The following is a 12,568-nucleotide window of genomic DNA, read 5'->3' as shown; positions in this document are numbered from 1 at the left end:
ATTAATTCAATTATCCCAATTATTCATGGAGAGGAAAGAGAACGCCAGTAAGCCGGGGAAACCCCCTGTAACCACTTACTTCAACATAGTAGGCCGGGGAAACCCCTGTAACCACCTACTTGTAGGCCGGGGAAACCCCCTGTAACCACCTACGAAAATCATATTGGCCATAACAGAGTCCCTAGTGTGCACACCCTTCTACTTGGATCACATCAAGATAGAAGGAAGACAGTAACAGAGTAATCAGCATAGTAACCAGATAACCTGTAGGGGCCGCTGAACCACTCATACAGGGCAACCTGTTCATCATTTCCCTCCGATATTTCACTTTACGTGATTAACATCTTTTAATTCACGTCATCACATAATTCACATATACATTTACGTCATCTTATCCAATTACGGCATCTTATTCAATTACGTCATCTGTTCAATCACGTCATCTTGTTCAATTACGTCATCTTGTTCAATCCAGTGTAACATATTCAATCCATCATAATCTCAATTCATTCATAAAATTTCAATAACTTATTTCATATTACAATCACTTGAGTTCATTTATCGTCTCAGATTCATAATCATTTTGTTATCACAATATTTCATCAATTCTAACTTCCATAAAGTACAAAGTTAATAACGATAATAATATTCATGATAAATATAATAATAACAATAATAATAATCATAATAATAATAATAATAACAATAATAATATAATAATAATCATATCATTATTAAATAACATTAACCGATTTTTAATAACTTATAGTAACCTCATTGTCATATCGTACATCGTCCATCGTCGTTATTCATAAATCATAATCAGAATCCAGAGTCGTTGTCCATTGTTATTCGAGTCCATAATTATAGTCCATAATTATAAATTTTATAAGCACATAATAATCACGTAACCAATTTATTTTATACTAGCGGGATCTATGTTTAGATGGACATCGAGATTACCTCGTGACGCGTGCCCAAAGCTAAGTTCACGAACGTGTTAGCGCTCTTGATAGTCCTTGTCTACGAAATCGGAGTCTACAATATTAACGAGATTTAAGTTAGTTCCTAAATAACCCCTTTTTTTTATAAATAAACAATTTAAATTCAAATAACTTTAAAGAAATTCTTAATGAACTTAAGAGAGTTTATAAAGTTTTATAGTTTTCACACTATATATGAAATCATTTTAAGTATTCATAAAATTACTTCAATCTTAATTTTATTAACTTAAACAACTATTTTAAACATAGAAGAATAACTTTATGTTACTCCTTGTTTTAATTTAGAAAATCAGAAAACATTATCAAGTTTGTAAAAGATTATAAAATACACTAATTATTAATGTAGCTAGTTTAGGAGTTTATAAGTTTTAGCTTTTTTAAAATAAGGTAAAATAACAAAACTCATTAAAAAGGGAAGGGGGTCCTCTTTTACTGATTCTTTGAATCAGTTTCAAAAACAGAAAGGAAGGAAAAAACGAAGGAAGAGGGAAGGACAGGGGAGGCGACAGGAGGGGTACGAAAGGAGGGTTTGGGGTGATTTTGGCCGGCGATTTCCGGCGGAGTTCAGGCGAGGGAAAGCAGGCGGGGTCGAGGGGCTGTGCGACAGATGTCGCGACAGAGGGGCGAGGGTCGCGATAGGGGTCGCGGCAGAAGGGAGGCTGGCGCGGGTGGGGTCGCGAGGGGCGGCTTGGCTGGGCGCGGAAGTGGGGCGATTTTTGTTGCGGTGGTTCGAGTTTTTCCGCGTTTCTGGGTTGGTGTAATGGTGGTTTTGAAATTTTATTTTTTTTTATCTCTAAAAATCAGAATTTCAGAAATTAAAGAGGGAGAGAGAGAATGAAGCAAACCTTTGAAGTGGTTTTGCTTGAGGAATCTGATGAGTTGAAGTCATATTTATAGAGGGATTTGGTCAGAAATTTTCAAGCTTGGTTAAGTCCCCATTAATGGAGGCTATGGTGTAGGGAGGTGAAGCTATGGTGTTGTAGCTTCTTCAATGTTTACCTCCCCTATAATCTGATATTAGTTGGGAAGATTAAATTTTTACTGACAAGTATTGCAAGTTGCTGAACTAATTAATTCTTTTACTGCTGATTTTTTTTTTGAAGAAGAGGAAGGAGGGAGGGAGACGTGAAAGAAGCTGATTTTCACTCTCTTTTTTTTTTTTTTTTTTTTTTTTTTAACTTTTCTTTTTGGTAAAAGACACATGGACTTGAACTATGGACTAATGTTGGGCTTGGATTACCAATGTGGATGGACAATGAACCAAGTATCCATAAATCAATTTAAAGAGTTTGATAATGAAATGAATAATAGTAAATTTTTAGTTGAAACTTGTTAAAATAAATCAAACTAAATTAAATTATTATTTTAATAAACGCAGTTGACAAATGAAATCTCATTATCACAAAATAATTTTTAAGCGAAAATAATGTTAAATCTTAATAAATAATAATAAAATAATCTTTGAAAATTTGGGGTATTACATCTACTCCTCCTTAAAACAAAGTTCGTCCTCGAACTTTAAGGTTAGATGTTTAATGTTAACGAAACATTATCTTTGCGCTTTGTTAGTATTACATTCAGTCCCCCTTAAGGAGTTTCGTCCCCGAAACTCAATAATCGTACCTCAAAAAAAGAGTTCAGGATAACGCTTTTTCATGTCGTCTTCTGTTTCCCAAGTTGCTTCCTCGGTTTGATGATTAGACCATAAAACTTTGACTAACTTTATTGCCTTGTTTCGGGTGTTTCTCGTTTTGGAATCAAGGATTCTAACAGGACGTTCTTCAAAAGTGAGGGTTTCGTCTAACTCAATGGTTTCAGTTGGATAACATGGGAGGGGTCAGAGATGTATTTACGAAGTTGAGACACATGAAAAACATTATGAACTTTGGCTAAATCTGTAGGTAAGGCTAACCTATAGGCCACTTGTCCAATTCTCTCCAATACCTCATAAGGTCCAATATAACGAGGACTTAGCTTTCCTTTCCTACCGAACCTCATTACTCCTTTGGTTGGTGAAACTTTCAGCAACACTTTCTCTCCAACTGCAAACTCCAAATCTCGTCTCCTTTGATCGGCATACGATTTTTGTCGATCCTGAGCTGTTTTATGCGCTCTTGAATCAACTTCACCTTGTTGGTAGTCTCTTCTATCATTTCTGGTCCTAAATTCAACGACTCGTTCACATCGCTCCAACATATAGGACTCCTACATTTTCGTCCATACAATGCCTCATAAGGTGCCATTCCTATGCTCGAGTGATAACTGTTGTTGTACGAAAACTCAATATACATCAAATGATTATCCCAATATCCTCCGAAATCCATCACGCATGCTCTCAACATATCTTCCAAAGTCTGAATTGTTCTCTCTGTTTGACCATCTGTTGTCGGGTGGAAAGCTGTGCTGAACTTCAATAATGTACCCACGGCTGTCTGAAGCTGTTTCCAGAACTTAGATAAGAATCTCGAATCCCTATCCGAAACGATGTCCTTCGGAACACCATGTAGCCTAACTACCTCATTAAAGTAAGCATCGGCCAACTGTTTCAACGACCAAGTATCCTTCATTGCTACGAATCTTGCCGTCTTAGTCAAACGATCCACTATTACCCATATTGCATTCTTTCCAGATCTCGTATTCGGCAATCCCGTGATAAAATCCATAGAGATAGATTCCCATTTCCATCCTGGCACTTCCAACGGTTGCAATTTTCCTCCAGGCTTCATATGCTGTATTTTCACCTTCTGGCAGGTTAAACATTTTGCCACAAAGTCGGCTACTTCTTGCTTCATCCTAGGCCACCAGAAGTGCTTCTTCAAATCCTTATAAAGCTTATCTCCTCCTGGATGTATAGAATACGGCGAACTATGAGCTTCCCTTAGGATTCTCGTCTTGAGTTCCTCATCTTGTGGCACACACCATCTCTGTTTATACTTTGCAACGCCATTTTCATCGATCTCGAATTCTGGTGCTTGACCACTTTCTTTCATCCTCTTAACTTACTCCCACTTATCGGCAGCTTGCTTCTCTCGAATCTCCTCAAATATGTCCGGTCCAACAGTAAGAGCATTCAATTGAGCTTTCACATAACCGGGTTCTACTACTTCCAAATTCAATCTCTTGATCTCCTCACACAGATCATTTGCCAAAATATCACATTTAGCGAATGAGCGCTCTTCCTACTCAACGCATCGCTACTTTTTTGCTTTTCCTTCTTGATACACTATCTTCAAATCATAGTCGTTTATAAGCTCTAACCAACGTCTTTGCCTCATATTCAACTCCTTTTGCGTATACAGATACTTCAAGCTCTTGTGATCTGTATAGACTTTACACTGCACTCCATACAAGTAATGTCTCCAAATTTTCAACGCAAACACGATCGCCCCTAACTCCAAGTCATGAGTAGGGTGATTTTGCTCATGCGGTTTGAGTTGTCTCGACGCATAGGCCACTACTTTGCCATGCTGCATCAAAACACACCCAAAACCTTTCTTCGAGGCATCACTATAAACTTCAAATCCTTCTACTCCAGAGGGCAACGTCAATACCGGGGCTGTTGTAAGTCTTTTCTTCAACTCTTGAAATGCTTCCTCACACTTATCATCCCAATGAAATTTTGTTGTTTTCTTCATCAGGTTAGTGAGAGGTTGGGCTGTTCTTGAAAAATCTTTACGAATCTTCGGTAATAGCCGGCTAAACCCAAGAAACTCCGTATTTCAGTAACGTTCTTAGGTTGAGGCCAATCAGTCACTGCTTGAATCTTCGACGGGTCTACGAAACGCCTTCCTTTGATATCACATGACCCAAAAATGATACTTTTTCCAACCAAAATTCACCTTTGAGAACTTGGCTAAATTGTTTTTCTCGAAGAATCTCCAATACTTTCCTCAACTGAGCCTCATGATCTTCTTTATCCTTCGAGTACACCAATATATCATCAATGAATACTATCACGAACTTGTCCAGATATGGCTGAAAGGTCCTATTCATGAGATCCATGAAAGCAGCTGGCGCATTTGTGAGTCCAAAAGGCATGACTGTGAACTCATAATGGCCATATCTCGTACGAAAGGCTGTTTTCGGAATGTCCTCTTCAGCAATTCGTAATTGGTGATAACCCGATCTCAAATCGATCCTTGAAAATACTGCTGCACCTTGAAGTTGATCGAACAAATCCTCAATTCTCGGGAGCGGATATTTATTCTTCACCGTGGCATTATTCAACTCCCTATAATCGATACACAACCTTAAAGATCCATCTTTCTTTCGAACAAACAGTACCGGGGCTCCCCAAGGCGAAACACTAGGTCGAATGTACCCTTTTTCCAACAATTCCTCCAACTGCACCTTCAATTCTTGCATTTCTGCAGGTGCCATTCGGTACGGAGCCTTAGAGATAGGTCCTGTTCCCGGGACTAAGTCGATCTTGAAGTTCACTTCTCTGACAGGCGGCATTCCAGGTAACTCCTCGGGAAATACATCCGAAAATTCCTTTACTACCGGGATTTGAGTCAACTCCTCATTTTCCATGCTTGCGTCCCTTACTTGGCATAGGTAGACTGGGTAGCCTTTTCTAAGTAGGTTTGAAGGTTCAGGGCAGAGATTATTTTAACAGCAGGCTGGAAGTTATGCCTTTATAAGATATCCTATTTCCTTTTGGTCCTCTAAGAGATATTTTCTGGTTATGACACTCGATTTTGGCTTTATACTTAGCTAACCAATCCATTCCCAAGATAACGTGAAAGTCTTTTAGGTCAAAAAGAATAAGATCGGCCGGTAATTCATTATCAGCTATGACTACAGGGATATTTTGGAAGAGAGATTTACAAGAAACAGTTTCACCTGTGGGCATGACTATATTGGCTTGACAGGGCTGGGTAGACTCGAGGGGATACTTATCAACAAAAGTACTAGAAATAAAAGAATGAGACGCTCCTGAATCAAAGAGTACATAAGCAGGGTTTGAGTTCACGAGAAAAGTACCAGTCACAACATTGGCATTGGTGTCAGCTTCGACTCGGCTCATGACATTGATTCGTCCACTGGTGTAGCCTCTATTGTCATTCCTTCCAAAATTTCCATTTCCACTTCCAAAGGGCGGTTGTCCTGGTTTCTGTTCTGGGCAGCATTCCTCCATTGGGGCGGTTGTTATTAAAGTGTTGAATCCTGTTTCCACTTCCAATGTTGCCAGTGTTACTTTTGGTTGCATTTGGTCCATTCTGAGCTTGCCTCTTGGGACAGTTAAATGATTTGTGACCTACTTCTCCACATTCGAAGCATTTGATTTTCTCACCCTGACAAGTGAACCCTGGATGGTTCTTGTTACACTTCCTGCAAACAAAGTTCCTTTGGATCCTATTTCCTTGCGGGGCCTGTTGTCCATAATTCTGAGTGTTGCGGTTGTTGTAGCGTCCACTATTGTTGTTGTTGTTGTTGGGCCTTTTATCGTACCCTTGGCTGTTGCTGTTGCTCGCAGGTTCCTTTCTCTTATGCCTACTTAGCACTTCTCTTTCACGCTGCAGAATTCTCTCTAAGTTTGAGGCCTTAGCATATGCCTCCGCGAAAGTAGTTGAGGTACTACCTCCCATACGAGTCTGAAGATCGAACTTAAGTCCGTCCTCAAACTTTTGAGCTTTAGTTCCCTCATCAGGAACTACATCGGACAGACAAAGCGAGTACTCATTAAATTTCTGAGCGTACTCTTGCACACTCATGTTATAACTCTGATTGAATCTACTAAACTCATTGTACTTCTGCCTACGGATGTGCTCGGGGAAGAATCGAGCCTTAATCGCTATCTTAAATGCTTCCCAGTTAAAGTTCTCTTGAGCTTTAACAACTGGTCCTACACTTTCCCACCACGTATCAGCATCCTCGTGCAAATAAAAGGTCGCTTGGTCAACTTTCTGGGCCTCAGGCGTACCCGTGGCCGTGAAAATCTTTTCGAAGTCTCTTATCCAATTTTCGAGAAGTAATGGGTCTTCTCTACCAACAAAGGTTGGTGGTTTCAGAGAGGAAATCTTTTTCGCCATTGCGGCTTGTGGATCATCCCCATGGTGGTTATTGTTGAGCTGGTTTTGAAGAACTAACCAAGTTTTGAGCTAATTGCTCGAGGTCCTAAGTCGTGCTGCAACTTGTTCTGGAGTTTCAGCCATTTGGTTTTCTTGACGTCTTCCTCTAGATCGTGAATAAACGTATTGCATAAGCTACCTGCATTATTCACATTGGTGTTTCCACCATTCACATTGATCTTTAAACAAGGGCTATTTCACATATAATATATAATCAAGAGTCATTCAACTCATTTCCACCCTTCATACTCGGTTCATATACTAAAATTTCGTCATTTCATTACTCATGCACATTTCATCACATAAGAGTCAGCTTAGTTTTCATAACTAGAAATACTAGCATCATAAAACAAATAAGTTAACATTAACGTTAATAAGTCTACTACAGGTTATTTAGATTCCTAGTGGTTACGACTAGCTAAGGTTGAAGGTTTTACTCTTCATCCTCGGACGGGTCTTCATCATCATCTTCATTTTCATTTTCTCCATGGTTTTCAACGGGTGGGGTAGGGCTTCTTTCTATTACTTCATTATCACTATAGTTGGGTTCATCATCATCGGAGGTTAGGTAGTAATTAAGCCATTTGGCTCTGGCATCGAGCATCCTTTTCTCCAGGTAACTCAAAGTGAGATACCACTTCCCTTTCCACGTGTATCTTTCATAGTTTGGCCTTCCATTTTTCAGTATATCGGAGTATTCACTCTTGATTTCAGCATAGGGGCCATCATTGGGGAGAGTGTGAATTAAGACATCGGCTTGTCTAGGTGTCGTGAGGTAATCTGAATTTCCATGACCTTCATTGAGGTGATAACACTTCATGGTCAGACGCAACCTATAGATGTAGGCTGAAATAGACTCTCCTACCCTCATTCTTAGAAGGTAAGGTCCTTGAAGAGGGGTTCTGGTGCATTTCCTGGCAGTCATGCGAGTCCTGGCCATCTAATAAAATATAAACAATTAATAAGTACCTTTAACGAGTACTTTCATACATGCACACATAACTCATTCGTACCCATACTAAACCCTTAAACCTTATTTTAATCCTAATTCATTTCTCCTAAATATTCTATTATCTTGACTTCTTAATCAAATTTTTAAGTTTAAACTTATTTGATTCATTTCCTTAATGTTTATATTAACAATTTTAATCTTTCCCTAGTTAATCTAACTCGGCTCGGATACCATTACTGTAACACCCCCGCCGACCCGAACCCTTTTTCCATTCGAATAAACTCGGGTTTTCGGGGGAAAACGGATCCACGAGGGTTCGATCCGACGGGGAGGTGTTACCGCCGCAATTATCTCCTTGGAAACAATTGCAAGGCTAAGTTACAACACACCAACTTAAATTCATTAATCAAAACAACTAAGTAAATTGTTTATTAGACATCACTAATTAATTAAAAGTTTCAGAGTTCCAGCGGAAGCTAATCATATGCTAAGTGGATGACAACTCTAAATGATCTCCCTTTTGTTCCCCCGATCGATCACCCACCTGCACAAATACATTGAAAAGAGGCAAGAGAGACAAGCTCCCAAAAATCAGATAAACTGAGTAATTCCAACTCCATCCCGTAAAATACTTAAGTTGAAAATACTTTGTAAAATAGTATATCAATAGTTTTGAAAGTCATAACACATATACACATATATATACACTGAATAATCATTTCATTAATTCAATTATCCCAATTATTCATGGAGAGGAAAGAGAACGCCAGTAAGCCGGGGAAACCCCCTGTAACCACTTACTTCAACATAGTAGGCCGGGGAAACCCCCTGTAACCACCTACTTGTAGGCCGGGGAAACCCCCTGTAACCACCTACGAAAAATCATATTGGCCATAACAGAGTCCCTAGTGTGCACACCCCTTCTACTTGGATCACATCAAGATAGAAGGAAGACAGTAACAGAGTAATCAGCATAGTAACCAGATAACCTGTAGGGGCCGCTGAACCACTCATACAGGGTAACCTGTTCATCATTTCCCTCCGATATTTCACTTTACGTGATTAACATCTTTTAATTCACGTCATCACATAATTCACATATACATTTACGTCATCTTATCCAATTACGGCATCTTATTCAATTACGTCATCTTGTTCAATCAAGTCATCTTGTTCAATTACGTCATCTTGTTCAATCCAGTGTGAACATATTCAATCCATCATAATCTCAATTCATTCATAGAAATTTCAATAACTTATTTCATATTAACAATCACTTGAGTTCATTTATCGTCTCAGATTCATAATCATTTTGTTATCACAATTTCTTATCAATTCTAACTTCCATAAAGTACAAAGTTAATAACGATAATAATATTCATGAATAAAGTGATAATAATATAATAATAATCATAATAATAATAATAATAATAACAATAATAATATAATAATAATCATATCATTATTAAATAACATTAACCGATTTTTTTAATAACGTTATAGTAACCTCATTGTCATATCGTACATCGTCCATCGTCGTTATTCATAAATCATAATCAGAATCCAGAGTCGTTGTCCACTTGTTATTCGAGTCCATAATTATAGTCCATAATTATAAATTTTATAAGCACATAATAATCACGTAACCAATTCATTTTAATACTAGCGGGATCTATGTTTAGATGGACATCGGAGATTACCTCGTGACGCGTGCCCAAAGCTAAGTTCACGAACGTGTTAGCGCTCTTGATAGTCCTTGTCTACGAAATCGGAGTCTACAATATTAACGAGATTTAAGTTAGTTCCTAAATAACCCCTTTTTTTAAAATAAACAATTTAAATAATTCAAAACTTTTAAAGAAATTCTTAATGAACTTAAGAGAGTTTATAAAGTTTTATAGTTTTCACACTATATATGAAACATTTTAAGTATTCATAAAATTACTTCAATCTTAATTTTATTAACTTAAACAACTATTTTAAACATAGAAGAATAACTTTATGTTACTCCTTGTTTTAATTTAGAAAATCAGAAAACATTATCAAGTTTGTAAAAGATTTATAAAATACACTAATTAATTAATGTAGCTAGTTTAGGGAGTTTATAAGTTTTAGCTTTTTAAAATAAGGGTAAAATAACAAAACTCATTAAAAAGGGAAGGGGGTCCTCTTTTACTGATTCTTTGAATCAGTTTCAAAAACAGAAAGGAAGGAAAAGGAACGAAGGAGAGGGGAAGGACAGGGGAGGCGACAGGAGGGGTACGAAGAGGAGTTTGGGGTGACTTTTGGCCGGCGATTTCCGGCGGAGTTCAGGCGAGGGAAAGCAGGCGGGGTCGAGGGGCTGTGCGACAGAATGTCGCGACAGAGGGGCGAGGGTCGCGAATGGGGTCGCGGCAGAAGGGAGGCTGGGCGCGGAGTTGGGTCGCGAGGGGCGGGCTTGGCTGGGCGCGGAAGTGGGGCGATTTTTGTTCGGTGGTTCGAAGTTTTTCCGGCGGTTCTGGGTTGGTGGTAATGGTGGTTTTGAAATTTTATTTTTGTTTTATCTCTAAAAATCAGAATTTCAGAAATTAAAGAGGGAGAGAGAGAATGAAGCAAACCTTTGAAGTGGTTTTTGCTTGAGGAATCTGATGAGGTTGAAGTCACTATTTATAGAGGGATTTGGTCAGAAATTTTCAAGCTTGGTTAGGTCCCCATTAATGGAGGCTATGGTGTAGGGAGGTGAAGCTATGGTGTTGTAGCTTCTTCAATGTTTACCTCCCCTATAATCTGATATTAGTTGGGAAGATTAAATTTTTACTGACAAGTATTGCAAGTTGCTGAACTAATTTAATTCTTTTACTGCTGATTTTTTTTTTGAAGAAGAGGAAGGAGGGAGGGAGACGTGAAAGAAGCTGATTTTCACTCTCCTTTTTTTTTTTTTTTTTTTTTTGTTTTAACTTTTCTTTTTGGTAAAAGACACATGGACTTGAACTATGGACTAATGGTTGGGCTTGGATTACCAATGTGGATGGACAATGAACCAATGTATCCATAAATCAATTTAAAGAGTTTGATAATGAAATGAATAATAAGTAAATTGTTTAGTTGAAACTTGTTAAAATAAATCAAACTAAATTAAATTATTATTTTAATAAACGCAGTTGACAAATGAAATCTCATTATCACAAAATAATTTTTAAGCGAAAATAATGTTAAATCTTAATAATTAATAATAAAATAATCTTTGAAAATTTGGGGTATTACAAACACGACCCTCGTCGCTCGCACAAACCCTTGGAGCGCGACCTCGTCGCAGCACTTGAACCACAAAACTCCGCACAAAGTCCTCGTCACCAATCACCCGTACAAAGCGCTCGAACACGACTCGCACAAGCGCGCGCATCGATGCTTCGACGCAACCAAAGTGAAAGAAACGGTGAAAGAGAGGGAGGGAGAGAGAAAATCTGAGAGAGAGTTTGAGAGAGAAGGGAAAAACGACTGAAGGAGAGGGAGAATGAAAAAAACGGCTGAGGGAGAGAGAGAGAGTGTTAGGTTTTTTTTTCTGATTTTTTAATTCTATTTCCTCTATTTATAATGTGGCATAATTAGGTCTAACTAAACTCGGTTTACTCTTTTAAAATTCTGAAATTAACTAAACCGACCCATTATTATTATTCCAATTATCATTATTCTTTGTAAATAATACTAAAATATCTTTTAACTATATTCTTTTTTTTCTTAATTATAAAGAATTAACTCCAAAAATACGGAGTATTACATGGACATTAGGAGTTGGGGTAAATGGTGGTAGTCCATGGCTTTTCCTGGGAGATGGATTGATCACCATCCCTATTATTTTTCAAAAGGTTCCTCGATATCACATGCAGGTCATTCTGGAATACGGAGTCGCGCTCGTATTTCGTCTTCTTAGTGAAGGCATTAGTAGATAAGACAACTCAAGTCTGATAACTATTCCATTAAAGTAATAAAAAGATGTTTAAAGTTTAATTCAGTAAAAATTGTCTGAAGAATGTTAATCATATAAAATTGAAGTAGGTAGTTACTGGGATTAGTCCCGGCCTACTGACGTTCAATTCCCCTCTAAAAAAATTAAATTGTTGTGTATGACTCATATAAACTTGAATAATTGAAATGGTTAATCATATTATATACTTGTCTGTATTATGTTATACTTGTCTGTATTACGTTATATTTGTCTGTATTATGCTATAAAAATTATTTTTAAAATATAACTATTATTATTATTTTACGGGATGGAGTTGTAATTACTTAGCTTTCGCTAATTTTTGTGTTTTTGTTTTCCTTTGTTCTCTTCATATTTATATTGTGCAGGTTGGTAAAAGAGACTACGTTGCAGGAATGAGTGAACCTATAGTTTTTAAGTTCACCTAGTTTAATAAACATTACAGTACTGTCATTTGAGATTGTTAGTTTTGGTTTGGTTTAAATTAGACAACTTAGTTTGGTTTATTTTGATACTTTGCTTTGTGAGTTAAATTTTTATTCTTAATAATTAGCCTTGCATTTATTTTTAACAA

At 37.5% G+C, this 12,568-nt stretch overlaps 1 protein-coding gene across 1 annotated transcript; it reads right to left on the bottom strand.

The window, feature by feature from the left end:
- Positions 1–6,067: 6,067 nt before the first annotated feature.
- On the bottom strand, positions 6,068–7,039 carry LOC130589896 (uncharacterized). The gene has a single exon (XM_057391527.1). It carries the CDS (start codon positions 7,037–7,039, stop codon positions 6,068–6,070), a length of 972 nt encoding a protein of 323 aa, XP_057247510.1.
- Positions 7,040–12,568: the final 5,529 nt, after the last annotated feature.

The sequence above is a fragment of the Beta vulgaris genome, chromosome 8 (genome assembly GCF_026745355.1).
Source record: "Beta vulgaris subsp. vulgaris cultivar EL10 chromosome 8, EL10.2, whole genome shotgun sequence".
Classification (NCBI taxonomy): domain Eukaryota; kingdom Viridiplantae; phylum Streptophyta; class Magnoliopsida; order Caryophyllales; family Amaranthaceae; genus Beta; species Beta vulgaris.
Note: the sequence above shows the minus strand (reverse complement) of the source record. Positions and strands in the feature narration are given on the sequence as shown.

Excerpts from the sequence above, each read along its gene's own strand:
- LOC130589896 (XM_057391527.1), bottom strand. The coding sequence starts at position 7,039 with ATGGCGAAAAAGATTTCCTCTCTGAAACCACCAACCTTTGTTGGTAGA.